This window comes from Tachyglossus aculeatus, chromosome 16 (genome assembly GCF_015852505.1).
Source record: "Tachyglossus aculeatus isolate mTacAcu1 chromosome 16, mTacAcu1.pri, whole genome shotgun sequence".
Classification (NCBI taxonomy): domain Eukaryota; kingdom Metazoa; phylum Chordata; class Mammalia; order Monotremata; family Tachyglossidae; genus Tachyglossus; species Tachyglossus aculeatus.
In genome coordinates this window covers 6,538,307-6,552,418 of record NC_052081.1, presented here as the reverse complement: position 1 = coordinate 6,552,418, position 14,112 = coordinate 6,538,307, and the positions used below count along the sequence as shown (strand labels likewise).

General features: G+C 44.0%; 1 protein-coding gene across 1 annotated transcript; it reads right to left on the bottom strand.

Moving 5' to 3' along the window:
- Positions 1-1,276: 1,276 nt before the first annotated feature.
- On the bottom strand, positions 1,277-14,112 carry FMO1 (flavin containing dimethylaniline monoxygenase 1). The gene is made up of 8 exons (XM_038758405.1): positions 13,972-14,112; positions 10,656-10,844; positions 8,912-9,074; positions 7,403-7,545; positions 6,424-6,623; positions 5,065-5,420; positions 4,888-4,960; positions 1,277-1,805 (listed from the first exon to the last, which is right to left on the bottom strand). The coding sequence occupies exons 1-8, from the start codon at positions 14,101-14,103 to the stop codon at positions 1,463-1,465; spliced, it is 1,599 nt and encodes a 532-aa protein (XP_038614333.1). The 5' UTR covers positions 14,104-14,112; the 3' UTR covers positions 1,277-1,462.

The following is a 14,112-nucleotide window of genomic DNA, read 5'->3' as shown; positions in this document are numbered from 1 at the left end:
CACGCTGGCCACGCCTCAGAATTTCTGAATAGAAATTCCTGACAGAGTTTCAAGGCAGTGCTCCCATAAGCTTGTTGTGGGCAGGGAATGTGTCTGTTTATTTTTATATTGTACTCTCCCAAGTGCTTAGTATAGTGTTCTGCACATAGTAAGCACTCAATAAATACAATTTACTGACTGACTGCTCCAATATTTGCCCAGAGTGCCTCTCTTGTTCACCGTCTGAAGCCGGCCCCAGTAAGAGAGACAGTGGGGGGTGCAGGCTGGCTCAGGCAGAAAGACTCCACTCACTCCTTCTGCCACTTAGGCTGCCGCTTTGATCCACTTCAATCTTTTCTCCAGCCATCCTGGCCCTAACCCCGGTGCGAACCAACTAAAGGAACACTTTTGTGCTGTGCCCCGGCTCTTCTACCGCAGAGGGTACCGTTGCAACAAACCAGATCCCAGCAGCTGCCTAAGCATCTGACTTTGGTCTGACCTTTTGTTTTTTTAAATGGGATTTGTCAAGCCCTTGCTATATACCAGGAACTGTACTAAGCACTGGGGGAGATACAAGCTAATCAGGGTAGACACAGTCCATGTCCGATGTGGGGTTCATCATCTTAATCCCCATTTTAAAATTGAGAAAACTGGGGCCCAGAGAAGTGAAGTGATTTCATTCATTCATTCATTCAATCATATTTATTGAGCGCTTACTGTGTGCTGAGCACTGTACTAAGCACTTGGGAAGTACAAGTTGGCAACATATAGAGACGGTCCCTACCCAACAGTGGGTAGGGCTTTGAAGGGAGGAAGAGGGCTAGTTTAGACCCTCAGACCCGCCCCCCCAATACACACACACACACACACACACACACACACACACACACACACACACACATATGTATATATATAAAATATACATAAAATATATATATATTTAAGACTGTGATTTGCCCAAGGAGTCTTCCTGACTCCTGGGCCTGGGCTCTGTCCACGAGATCTGGATGAGAATGACTTGGATTTGCAAGGTGTCAGCAAGGAACATGGGGTGTCACCTCCTCGGAGTGCTGCCTTTCCATCTTCTCACCCCTTTAAGTGGCACAACTCCCTCAGCAGCCTCCAGGAGCAGGGATATAGCTGTTTGGTCCCTGTGGCATTGGTGCAGGGTAGTACAGTGGCCATGGTGGCAGTAATAGCCATTCTAGAGTCCAGGACACCTCAGGGCTCTGAGGTAAATCGGAGGATTGTGAGCCAGAGAAGAAAACATGTGTTGAAAGACCATAATGTAGAATTGGGACTACCAATCAATCGGGCAGAGGTATTTATTGAATGCCCACAGTGGTCAGAGCACTGTACTAAGCACTTGGAAGAGTTCAGAATAGCAAGCCTGGCCCAAAAAAAGAAGGCCAAGCTCTCATGAGGAACCACAATAATGCAACTTTGCTCTGAAAATTGGGAATGGGGTTTCAGGAGCTGAGGTCTATTGGAACACCAAATACATGGCCACGAAGAGAGTGAAAAGGCTGAAGAATTTGAGCAGATAGGAAGAGATATTTGGAGACTCTTCCACAACGCGGGTTTTCGTAGGCTTGAAAGTCCGGTCCCACTGCGTCAGGATGGCGTTTCTGGCCCCGGCCCACTTCCCCGGCCCAGTCAGGCGGTACTGGTAGGGGGTGCAGGGGCCGAAGAAGAGCTTCAGGGCCAGATAAGGGTCCGTCACCAGTAAAGACAGCAGGTCGGGTTTGGCATTGAAGTAAGAGGTGAGTTCGTCCAGGTACATGATGTAATCTGTTTGCAGGACCATGCCGTAGCACAGCCCAAACCTGAATGGAGGGCACCAAAAGTCAAGGAATAGAAAGAGAAAACCAAACAGACATTGAAATATACATAGATAAAAAATGACACCATGATGTAAACAATTTAGATACAATGTGGGATCAGAGCTGTGTCCAACCTGATTATCTTGTGTCTACACTAGCCATTAGTAGAGTGTTTGGCACATAGTAAGTGTTTAGCACAAACATTATTATTAATAATAACTGTCATTATTGTTATTATCTGGTTTGTCATGTACATCTCTGTTTCCTCATCTCGGAATTATTCTCCTTCTTCCTAAATGCTCAGAAGGTCACTGGAGGAGTGCAACCCCGTGGGAAGAGCATGCGCTTGGGAGTCAGAGGACTTGGGCTCTAATCTTGGTTTCACCACTTGCCTGCGGTGTGACCTTGGGCAAGTCACTGAACTTCTCATCTGAAAGTGGGGATTCAATCATTATTCTCCCTCATGCATACTGTGAGCTGAATGTGGGTCAGGGACTACATCTGAACTGATTATCCCATATCTACCTCAGCAAATAATAATAATAGAAATGAAATTCATTAAGGGCTTACCATATGTCAAGCACTGTACTAAGCTCTGGGGTAGATACAAGATAATTAGGTCCCACTTGGGGCTTACCATCTAAGTAGGAGAAAGAACAAATATTGACTCCTCATTTTTCAGATGAGGGGACTGAGGTACAGAGATTTTAAGTGACTTGCCCAAAGTCACACAGCAGACAAGTGGCAGAACCAGGATTAGAACCCAGGTTTACTATATGCCAAGCACTTGTGAGAAGTGCAAATGAGAAGCAAATGAGAAGTAGCGTGGCCTAGTGGAAAGAAGGACCTGGGTTCTAGTCCTGACTCCCCCACTTGCCTGCTATGCAACCTTGGGGAAGTCACTTCACTTCTCTGTGCCTCAGTTACTTCATCTGTAAAATGGAATTTAAGACTGTGAGCCCTCTGTGGGACAGGGACTGTGTCCAACCTGATTTTGAATCTACCCCAGCATTTAGTACAGTGTCTGGCACATAGTAAGCACTTAACAAATACCATAGAAAAATAGTAGTAGGAGTTATAGTATTTATTAAGTACTTCCTGCGTACTAAGCACTGGGAAAGAGTCCCAGGTCTGCAGCAGGCCAAGCACCAGTGGATACAGGATAATCAAACATTCTCTTCCTCTAATCCTTCCCAACCTACCATTCCTTAACCTGGAACACCATGATTCTTTGCTCATGCTTTGTCCCCTCCCCACTCCCTTCCAACCCCCACAGTGCATTTCTAGATTGGCCACTGTCTCGATACAGTCTTGGGGCTCATCGGGGTCAGCTTTTGGAGCCGTGCCTTCGGCCCCTGAGGGGTTGGAGAAACCATGGAGGTCAGACAAACAGAAATCGGGATGCTGAGCAGCATGAGGTATGCACTCTCCCATGCCCTAGTACCCCGATTATATATTCTGTGGGTTTGGAGTCCAGGTGGGCCCAGGAAATGCACTCATTCATTCGACTTAATAATATTTACTGAACACTAACTGTGTGCACTGCACTGTACTAAGTGCTTCAGAGAGTACAATATGACAATAAACAGACCCATTCCTTGCCCACAATGAACTCCAGTCTAGAGTGGCTGCTGAAGATCTAGACTGACTTCAGGTCACTCTCTATCCAGGATCTGGAATGGTTTCAAGCACTGGATAAATCTGGTACCCTGGAGCTCTGGAGTTGATCCAAGAACTACCCTGATGTTCCCAGTTTCCTCTAATTCTGGGGTGAATGGCAATGCTTATAGTAATATTAATAATAATAATAATAATGGTATCTGTTAAGTGCTCACTGTACACAAAGCACTGTTCTAAGCGCTGGGGAGGATACAAGGTGATCAGGTTGTCCCACGTGGGGCTCATAGTCTTAATTCCCATTTTACTGATGAGGTAACTGAAGCAAATAGAAGTTAAGTGACCTGCCTAAAGTCACACAGTTAACAACTGGCAGAGCCGGGATTTGAACCCATGATCTTTGACTCCCAAGCCCGTGCTCTTTCCACTGAGCCAAGCTGCTTCTCTATTATTATTACCAACTCTGTTATATTGTACTCTCCCAAGCACTTAGTTCTGTGCTCTGCACACAGTAAAAGCTCAATCAGTATGATTGAGAAAGAGCACGGACCTGGAAATCAGAGGACTTGGGTTCTAATCTCTCCTCTGCCAGTTGCCTGCTGTGTGACCTTGGGTAAGGCACTTAACTTCTCTGTGCTTCAGTTTCCTCAACTGTAAAATGGGTATTTAAAACTTGTTTTTCCTCCTACTTCTACTGTGAGTCCCATATGGGACAGGGACTGTGTTCGACACAGCCAACTTGTATCTATCCCAGTACTTAGAACTGTGTTTAACACATAGTAAGGGCTTAACAAATACCATAATAATAATAATTATTATTTTCATATTAACCGAATGGTCCTCTAGCAGGTGAAGGTGAGGAACCCAAGGAGCCTGTTGCTCTTTCTGATTTTTCTTTCATGACAACAGATGGGAGGTTAATGGGATCACAGATGTGAAGAGAAAAACTATGGGTGTGCAAATTGGAAGTGGAAACAGAATAAGTTTTCCACTCAGGGCTCTAGAAATGAAAAAGGGCCACTTTCTCCAGTGGAGAATCTTGGGGAACCATCTGTGTTGAAAAGTTGACCCTAAATGTTATCCACTTTATCATTCATTCCATAGCAGATGATTTGCTGCTGATCCTGGTCTTGGAAATATATTTTATTTATTTTTTAATATTTGTTAAGTGCTTACTATGTGACAGACACTGTACTAAGTGCTGGGGTAGAGACAAGAAAATTAGTTTATGTCTCACCTGGGGCTCATGGACTGAATCCCCATTTTACAGATGAGGCAACTGAGGCACAGAGAAGTGAAATAACTTGCCCCAGGTCACACAGCGGACAAGTGGCAGAGCCAGTATTAGAACTCAGGTTCTTCTGACTTCTGGGCCCATCTTTTACCTACTAAGCCACTTGCTTCTCAATTTTGACTGAAACTAAAGCATTCCATGCAAGGGGGTGGGGATAGGGAACATAGCATATACCCAGTGGCTTTATTTTTCTTCAGTCGGTTAACGTCCTCCATCATGACACTTCTTGGTGGTAGTTTGTTGACGCCTACAAAATAAGAAGAGTGTTTCCCAAGTCACCAATGTAGAAAGGGATAATCATAGAATTTCCTCTCTGATTCTCACCCCATCCCATCTATCCTTCCCACCTACCCTTCAGGACGCGGGTTGCCCATCGAGCCTGCACTTCCGAGGTGGGCACCATGGAGCCCAGGGGTTTGACGAGGCTGATGATGGCCAGGGTAGGCTTCTCCAGGTGGGCGGGAAAGATGTACTTATACAAGGAGGCCTGATTGTTCTCGACTTTGACCAAGGACTCATCAAGGAATGGGAAAGCGAAGGTGTAACCGGTGGCGAAGACGATGACTTCAATGGGTTCCTCGTTGGGAGTGTTCTGAAACAGGACTGAATTTTCTTTCACCTCCCTCACCGCAGGTTTGATCAATACCTTCCCAGTGATGATGCAGGATGGGAGCTCATCATTCAACAGCGGTTCCTTGAATTGAGTCCTAAAACAGGAGCAGAGAGAAGGATTAGATCTTCCAGAGCAAAGCAGTGAACTGAAACCTTGATGATGGTGATAATTATAATAGATGGTGTTTAAAATGGTATTTGTTAAGAGCTTATTATGGGCCAGGCACTGTATTGCTGGGGTAGATAGAAGCTAATCAGATGGGACAAGGTCCCTGTGCCACATAGGGCTCACGGTCATTTTACAGATGAGGGAACTGAGGCGCAGAGAAGTGAAGTGACTTGTTCAAGGTCATTCAGCAGACAAGTGGCAGAGCCAGTATTAGAACCCAGGTCCTCTGACTCCCAGGCACGTGCTCTTTTCACTAGGCCATGCTGCTTCTTAAAAAAATAATGTTGGTGTGTGTTAAGTGCCCATTATGGACAAAGCATTGGGTTAAGTGTTTGGATAAATAAAGGATATACAGATCGGACACAGTCCTTGACCCACTTGGGGCTCAAAGTCTGATGGTGAGAGAGAATGGGAACTTAATCCCCACTTTACAGATGAGGAAACTGAGACACAGAGAAGTTAAGTGGCTTGTCCAAGCTAATACAGAAGGCAAGTGGCAGAACTGGGTTTGAAACTCAGATCTTTCCGCACCCAGGTTTCCTGCATCTCCCAGATGTGGGGCTCTCGCCTTTCGCTGAATGGGGTTTGCCCTATTTAAGAAAGAGAGCTCTATGGGAATACAACCCTTTCAATTCATTGTCCCAGCATTTTTTAAATGGTATTTGTTAAGCGCTTACTTAGTGCCAGGCACTGTACTAAATGCTGGGGTCGATACAAAATAAACAGTTTGGACCCTGTCCATGTCTCACATGGGGCTCACAGTCTCAATCCTCATGTTATACATGAGATAACTAAGGCTTAGAGAAGTTAAGTGACATGCCCAAGGTCTTTTAGATAACTTGGAGGCTGCTGCTGGGGTCATTTTTTTGTGGGAACAAATAATTTGAAGGATTACCCATTTGTCAGCAGCTCTGCAAACCAAAAGTTACCTGTTTTCTGGAATTATGCCATAGTTTGCGTGATCAAACCATTTGTTCATCATTTTACCGATCATCCAGTTCAAAACCACGGTAGGGAGAGTATTTCTGACTAAATTCTGGAACCGCGTTGTGAATACCATATCCCAGGGGTATCCCGAGTCAAACACTCGACTCATCACCCATCCTCCTCCGGTGGTGCTCAGGAACACCTGCAAGCAACAGTAACAACCTTCCCATTTTCACACAGACACGAGGTTGTTCGGTCAAACCTATCTTTCCCTGAAAATCAATGGCAGGCCACGGGGCCCTTCATCCCTTTGGACAGGACTTCAGGAGAATGTTTTGTTCTAACTGATTCAGTGAGCACGATTTTTCCCTGTGGGAGGATGTGATAATGTCCTCAACCACCAAGTAAAAAAGAGTTTTATTCTGCCTTGTCCATCTCTACCCCTATATCTCAATGCTCACCCATGTCCTGCCTCTGGCCAGGAATACCCTCCCTCTTCCTATCTACCAGACAAATTACTCTCCCCTCCTTCAAAGCCTTATTGAAGGCACATCTTCTCCAAGAATCTTTCCCTGACTAAGCCCTCTTTTCCTTTTCTTCCACTCCCTTCAGCATCACCTTAACTTTCTCCCTTTATTCATCTCCCCTCCCGGCCCCAAAGTTCATATGTGTAATTTTATTTCTATTAATGTCTGTCTCACCCTCAAGACAGTAAGCTTGTTGTGGGCAGGGAATGTGTCTTATATTGTTATATTGTACTCTCCCAAGCACTTAGTACAGTGCTCTGCATACAGTAAGTGCTTGATTAATATGATTGATTGACTTGGTTCTGCAACCTTTGAGGATATTTTTTCACTGGATACCTCCTCCCCCAACCTTCTACTTCCTTTCCCAGTGCTGGCTCAAATTTTCCCAAAGCCAGGAGCAAAACATTCTTCGAGACCTCCCCTCCCTCTCGAAGTTCCCAAAAAACAACAGTACCTTGTTAGCAATGCGACTGGCCTCCACAGCAATATCCGCCCCAGAATTTCCCAATCCAATCACAAGGACCCTTTTATCCTTAAATATATCTGGATATTTGTATTGGCGGCTATGGAAGTACTGGCCTTTGAATTTGTTTATACCTGCAAAGAAACAAGAAGCCACCTAGAGATTTGACGTCAGGTGACTAAGACTCAAGCTTTTTCAATACATTAACATCCGTTAACTTAGGTTGGTAATTTAGTAGTTTTCACAAACTAATTACTAGCAGGCTTCTAGGTGCATGAAAGACTCTGTGTGTTGGCTGTAAATTTCAGACTCATCAGTTTTAATTAGACCATTTTGATGACCTATGGGCAGCTTATTTAGATCATGTAATTCAGTTTATTTGACCCTGATGATCACTGGATCACCAAATGCAAACACACAGATTCCTGTGATTTGGACATGTGGTAAAAACGAGTTCTAATAAAAATACCTTCTTTTGTTATCCTGGATGGGAAGGAGGAAAAAGCAGGGCTTGTTAAAGGAATTGCTGAATAATGCTGCCTTAGGAAAGAAAGAGGCACCATCATTTTTGAACATGGAGAACAACTTTATATATACCTCAGTCATGAAAATAAACACATTTTCCCAGATCTAAAACCTGACAGAGATTTGGGCAGGCTAACAGAATATAAATTGAAGAGAAATTTACTGTGAACTTCCACTTCTAGTTTCCTTTAGGTTTGGTTTTCATGAGAATTTATATTTTCTGGGGCCACTGGATGGGTTTGCTGCAGGCCGAGATGGACTCTCTCGGCTTGGCTGAGGGGATAGGAAAAGTTGGTGAGGATGGAAGGTGAGCAGGAAAGGGTGTTACTCAAGTAAAAAATGGGGGAATACTAATTTTGTAACTAATTGTTTCTTTTTGGTCTAACCGATTTTAGAAATCATTGCCAAAGCTGAAATAGAAAACCTGAAATGTTTCTGCTGTACAGAGATTAGTACTCCTCAGAACATAGACCAGACATATTCAGGACACCGAGGTTGACAGTCAGTGCCGTGTAACACGGAGTGGGGACTTACCCAGACAGAATGGCTATTTAGCATGTTTCAAAGGCTAGAGTCATAAGACTTTTGAGGGGAAGCCTAAGAAAAACCCAACTTCAACTCTTTGCAAAAATTCTTAATCCAGCCTAAAACCTAGATCTGCAGAAGGTGAAGGGATGAATCCAAAGGAATCTACACTCCCTGTAAGGTGCTACTGAAAATAGTCACTGGAAAGTCTATAGAGAGAAAATTGGATGGTTATCAATGGCTAAATTCAAGCTATCCTGTGATATTTGACCGCTACCATTAAGAAAATCCCCTTTAGGAATCCAAAATCATTCTGGGAACACTGAGTCCGAATTCTAGCTCTGGGATTGGGGAGCAGAGAGCTGGCACAGAGATGGATCAAGGTCAGCATCAATAGGTCAGAATTGGTATCCACACAACACTGGCATTGATGTTAAGTCCATACCATACCTGGGAAAGAGTCAAGTGGCAAATATGGGTAGGTGAGAAAACCAGTGCAAACCATGACAGCATCGAAGACTGCTGTCTCCTCCTTTCCCTCCCGCTTGGTGATAACATCCCACTGGCCCGAGGTGGAGAAATCCGGTCGCTTTTTCACACTGCAGACTACTGTCTGAAAAATGGAGCAGACAAATGGAAGAATGAACAGCATTCGGTATCTCCTAGGCTGCAAGGATAGCTATCCAGTTAGTGAAACATTCGATTTCACACCCCTGGTCCAGACAACCCCCGCCCCACCCCCCATAGGAATCCCCCATAGGAATCTGCACTGGAGTTGGGAAGAGAAGCTTCCCTTAAGTGACTCCATTCTTGAAAGGTCCTTGTGACTGATAACATTTTCCAGAGTTTGATGGAATTTCAGAATCCTTTCTCAGTGCCCAAGAGAACTTTGGATTCGGGGGTGATTTGGTGTCTTCTTTTCTAGTGGACATTCTAGGGCAGATCCAGGAGGTAGCAGGAATCCTTCTTCACCTTCCTCTGTCATTTTCACAAGACACTAAGTATTTCTGAGTCTCCTTAGGAAGAAGATACTATATTCAACCTTGTCCTAAAGGGAAGTGAAGGAGGGAAGGGGGTGAAGAAACCCCTCAGTTAGTCTGTGGTTCCATGTGGCACTACTAAGTGGCTAAGGGGCCTTTTAGGATCATAATACTTTGAGAGTAGAGGAAAGCCAAAAGGGTCAGGAGGCAGGTTGGGAGGGATTTAAGCACAGAGCAGGCAGAGTGACATGAGGCTGAGGAAAGAGAGCCCCATTTTATCTCTTCGATGTGTTAAAGTTTGTGACTTGGAGAAGTGAGTCAAAAGACTTTTTGACAAGATGGAGACCATCGGCCGCAAACTTCCCAAAGGTCCAGCTTTGCTTCTTCCACTGTTTTCTAGCTCTGGGTCTTCATTCTACTCCTGCCCATTCATTCGGCCATTCAATCATAATTATGGCATTAAGTGCTTACTGTGTGCTGAGCATAGAAATAGAGACAAGAATATGAGACTAAAAACAGGCCTGTGCCACAGTCTATTTTTGCCCCATTTTACAGATGAAGTAACCAAGGCTCAGAGAGATTAAGTGACTAGCTCCAGGTTGTGCAATAATCTGGTGGGAGAAGAGGGACTCAAACCTGCCTCTCCTGATTCCCAGGCCCATGCTCTTTCCTCCAGAGCCCTCTAGACTATAAGATCACTGTGGGCAGGGAATACTCTGTTGTGCTGTACTCCCCCCAGGCACTTAGTACAATGTTCTGCACACAGTAAGTGCTCAGCAAATACAATTGATTAAATTTCATGAGGCTTCCCTGTTTCCCCTTTACTGTCAACACTTTGATGCTCCACTGCCCCTCCCCTTATCTCCAGGTATAGCCTTCTCAGACGGGAAGACGGTCCACTGTGGAGAGTGGCATGATAAAGGTGGGAGACAATCAGGAGGGGTGGTAAGGGGGTCTCACTCTTCTCCCATCTACCCTCCTCTTCACACTGTCCGCGTCCTACTTGAGAGCCTGTTTTTAATCTATGTTACTCCACTTAGAAAGAGAACAAAGAGCAGCTGCAAGAAGTCATGAATGGGCCTAAATGAGGCAATGGATCTCAGTCTGATCGCCAACTATGCCACTTTCTCAGTGCCAAGCTTTTTCAAGCCACAGACAATATGAACAGGAGACAGGAGACTCACTAGACAATCAGAAATTCCTCAGCCTCTTACCTTGAACTGGATATTTTTCAGAAGATTGAATCTCTTTGCATACATCCTGAGATATTCTAAGAACTGGGCGTTAGGAACATAGTTTGGAAAATCCTCAGGGAATGGGAAGTCTGAATAACAAGACATCTCCTTGCAGCTGTTGCTAACCACGGATTTATAGAGGCTGGCCCTTCCTTCTTCAACATGCTCCTGTGGACACAGCATGAAAGGGAGAGCATTATTACTAAGAAACAAAATGTTGGCTCCGTATGAACAAAGTACAAATGTGACAGGAAGAAGATATGGCCCATTCAAATGGGGCTGTATCATTCTGCTACTTTAAAGGAGTGCTTGAACTTGTGAACATCGGTTCAATTTCATTTATCACAATAAGGACACAGTTGGAGGTATATGGTCATATGGGAGGGTATGTGTACATATACTTATGCATTATGTATATTTCATTCACATGCATTCACATCCATATGTGCACAAACTCTTTTCAGAGTAAGCATTCAATAAATACTATGCATTCTATATCTCAGTGCATTTGATTAAAATTAGTTTGCAGTTACAAGGGCGCCATGGCTTAGTGGAAACAGCACTGGCTTGGGAGTCAGAGGATGTGGGTTTTAATCCCAGCTCTGCCAATTGACTGCTGTGTGACCTTGGGCAAGTCACTTTAACTTCTCTGTGCCTCAGTTACATCATCTGTAAAATTGGGATTAAGACTGTGAGTCCCACGAGGGACAACTTGATTAATTTTGTAACCACCCCAGTACTTAGAACAGTGCTTGGCACATAGTAAGCACATAATTAATACCATTTTTTTTTTAAAAAATTCAGAGTTTGGGGATTAAATTGTTCTATTTCCCCTTTGATTATTTTCTCCTAATCCAAGGCAGTTTTGTTTGCCTAACTCAAGTCCTATACTTAACTGAGTAGTTTACTTGTTTACTCAAGTAGTTTGCTTGGGTAAACTACTGCCAAGCATCAAGGGGCTGTTAGAAAAATTTTAAATCTTGCTGCTGGTGATGATGATGATAATGACGACAATAATACTAATAATAACAATAGTAATGCCATTTTTAAGTGTTTTCTCTGTTCTAAAAATGGGATTGGGCACATAGTAAGCAATTAAAAAATATTATTATTATTACTGTTAAGCCCTGGGGTAGATAGAAGATAATCAGGTTGGGCACAGTCCCTGTTCTTCATAATAATAATAATAGCAATAATGATGGCATTTATTAAGTGCTTACTATGTGCAAAGCACTGTTCAGGTTACAAAGTGATCCGGTTGTCCCACGGGGGGCTCACAGTCTTAATCCCCATTTTACATATGAAGGAACTGAGGCCCTGAGAAGTGAAGTGACTTGCCCAAAGCCACACAGCTGACAATTGGCGGAGTTGGGATTTGAACCCATGATCTCTGACTCCAAAGCCCGCGCTCTTTCCACTGAGCCACGCTGCTTCATGGATTTATAATGTAAGCTTTTTGTGGGCAGGGGTCATGTCTATCAACTCTATTATACTGTACACTTGCAAGCACTTGGTACAGTGCTCTGAACAAAGTAAGCACTCAATAAATAAAATTGCTTGATTGAAAGAGAACAGATTTACTAGAGAAGAAAAAAAAGCACAAACTTTAGATCATCTCCCTCTTTAGAGTGAAGTGCCTCACTTCAGTTTCCTCAGAAAGATTTCTACCACATAGGTCTCTCAGAGTGCAGGCCTCATTACTCTTCCTGCATTACATAACAGCTCTATTAGTCCTCAGCAGCAACAGGGCTGAGAGCTTCGTCTCATCATCATCAATCGTATTTATTGAGCGCTTACTATGTGCAGAGCATTGTACTAAGCGCTTGGGAAGTACAAATTGGCAACATATGGAGACAGTCCCTACCCAACAGTGGGCTCACAGTCTAAAAGGGGGAGACAGAGAACAAAACCAAACATACTAACAAAATAAGATAAATAGAATAGATATGTACAAGTAAAATAAATAAATAAATAGAGTAATAAATATGTACAAACATATATACATATATACAGGTGCTGTGGGGAAGGGAAGGAGGTAAGATGGGGGGATGGAGAGGGGGACGAGGGGGAGAGGAAGGAAGGGGCTCAGTCTGGGAAGGCCTCCTGGAGTCATCTCCTTCAGCAAGCCTGATTTACTTCATATAGCAAACCCACAGCAGTGGCTCTCCCCACTTCCACCTACCAGTCTCCAAGTTGGGTGCCAGGGGAGAACTCTGAACTTCTTCTACAGGGATAGGAGTGAGAGGGAGAACTCCAGAGAGCCCAGCATAGCAAAGAGAAGTAGCATCAGGAAGAGGTAATTTGTAGCAACAGCTGCACAAAGCAACTGGGATGTTTACCTCTTTCCCTCTCCTTTTTCTCTTCCTTTCTCTGACTGTTTCTTCAGTCTTTGTCTGTCTCTCTGACTCAAGTTTCCTTTCTGTCTTTTTCCCTCTTTCCCTCTTCCCTAACCCAGAACATGCTTAGACCATAGATCTGAGAAATCCCATCTGGAAGCTCTACCTTTCCTCCCACTAGGACACAAAATTCGGTGTGACTGAGATCCCACACTATTACATCCCTCCTGAGCTTTATCGCTGGGCTCTGAGAATGAAAGGGTTATTCCAATCCCTGTTCTAAGCAGAATTAATCAATCAGTCAGTGGTATTTATTGAATGTTTACTGTTTAGGAAGTGCTTGGGAGAGTTCAATACAGAGTTGGTATACAGGATCCCTGCTCACAAGGAGTTTAAAGGGGAAGTCAGACATTAAAATAAATTACCATTATATACATAAGTGCTGTGGAGCTGAGGTTGGGGAGAATATCAAGTACTGAAAGGTTACAGATCCAAGTGTGTAGGTGAAGAAAAATAAAAATTCTAAGAATGCTGGTATGGTCATCATTTGGGGATTTATTATTATTTATTTTATGGTATTTATTAAGCACTTATGTGCCAGGCACGATACGAAGCACTGGGGTAGGTACAAGCTAATCAGGTTGGACACAGTCCATGAGCCACATGGGGCTCAGAGTCTCAATCCCCATTTTACAGATGAGGTAACTGAGGTACCGAGAAGTTAAATGATTGCCCAAGGTCACACAGCGGACAAATGACAAGAGTACATTTTACCACCATCTCCATTATCCCATCTCCCCATGGTGACATAGGCATCTTCTGCCTTCTGCTTCTATGCAGTTTGTCCACCCATTTTGTATTTTCTCCTCTGAAGGTATTATTACAGCTTTACTGGGTTGCGGGCAAAGTTGGGTCCAATTAGCATACTGAGTGTCACAGTAAGGGAAGACTCCACTTACCGTGAATCTCCACAGTCCTCCGATGTCATCACTCCTCTCGAAACAGGTGGGTTCCAGCCCTTCTTCCAAGCAACTCTTAATGGAGGTCAGGCCACTCACCCCAGCTCCAATGATTGCCACTCTCTTGGCCATGGTCTCCTG

Bases quoted from the DNA above. Each gene is read 5' to 3' on its own strand.
- FMO1 (XM_038758405.1), bottom strand. From the start codon at position 14,103: ATGGCCAAGAGAGTGGCAATCATTGGAGCTGGGGTGAGTGGCCTGACC. The intron at 10,845-13,971 runs GTAAGTGGAGTC...CTGTGTCCACAG, and splicing joins GAGGACTGTGGAGATTCACG to GAGCATGTTGAAGAAGGAAG. The intron at 7,546-8,911 runs GTATGGTATGGA...GTTTCTTTGCAG, and splicing joins GCCACTTGACTCTTTCCCAG to GTATAAACAAATTCAAAGGC.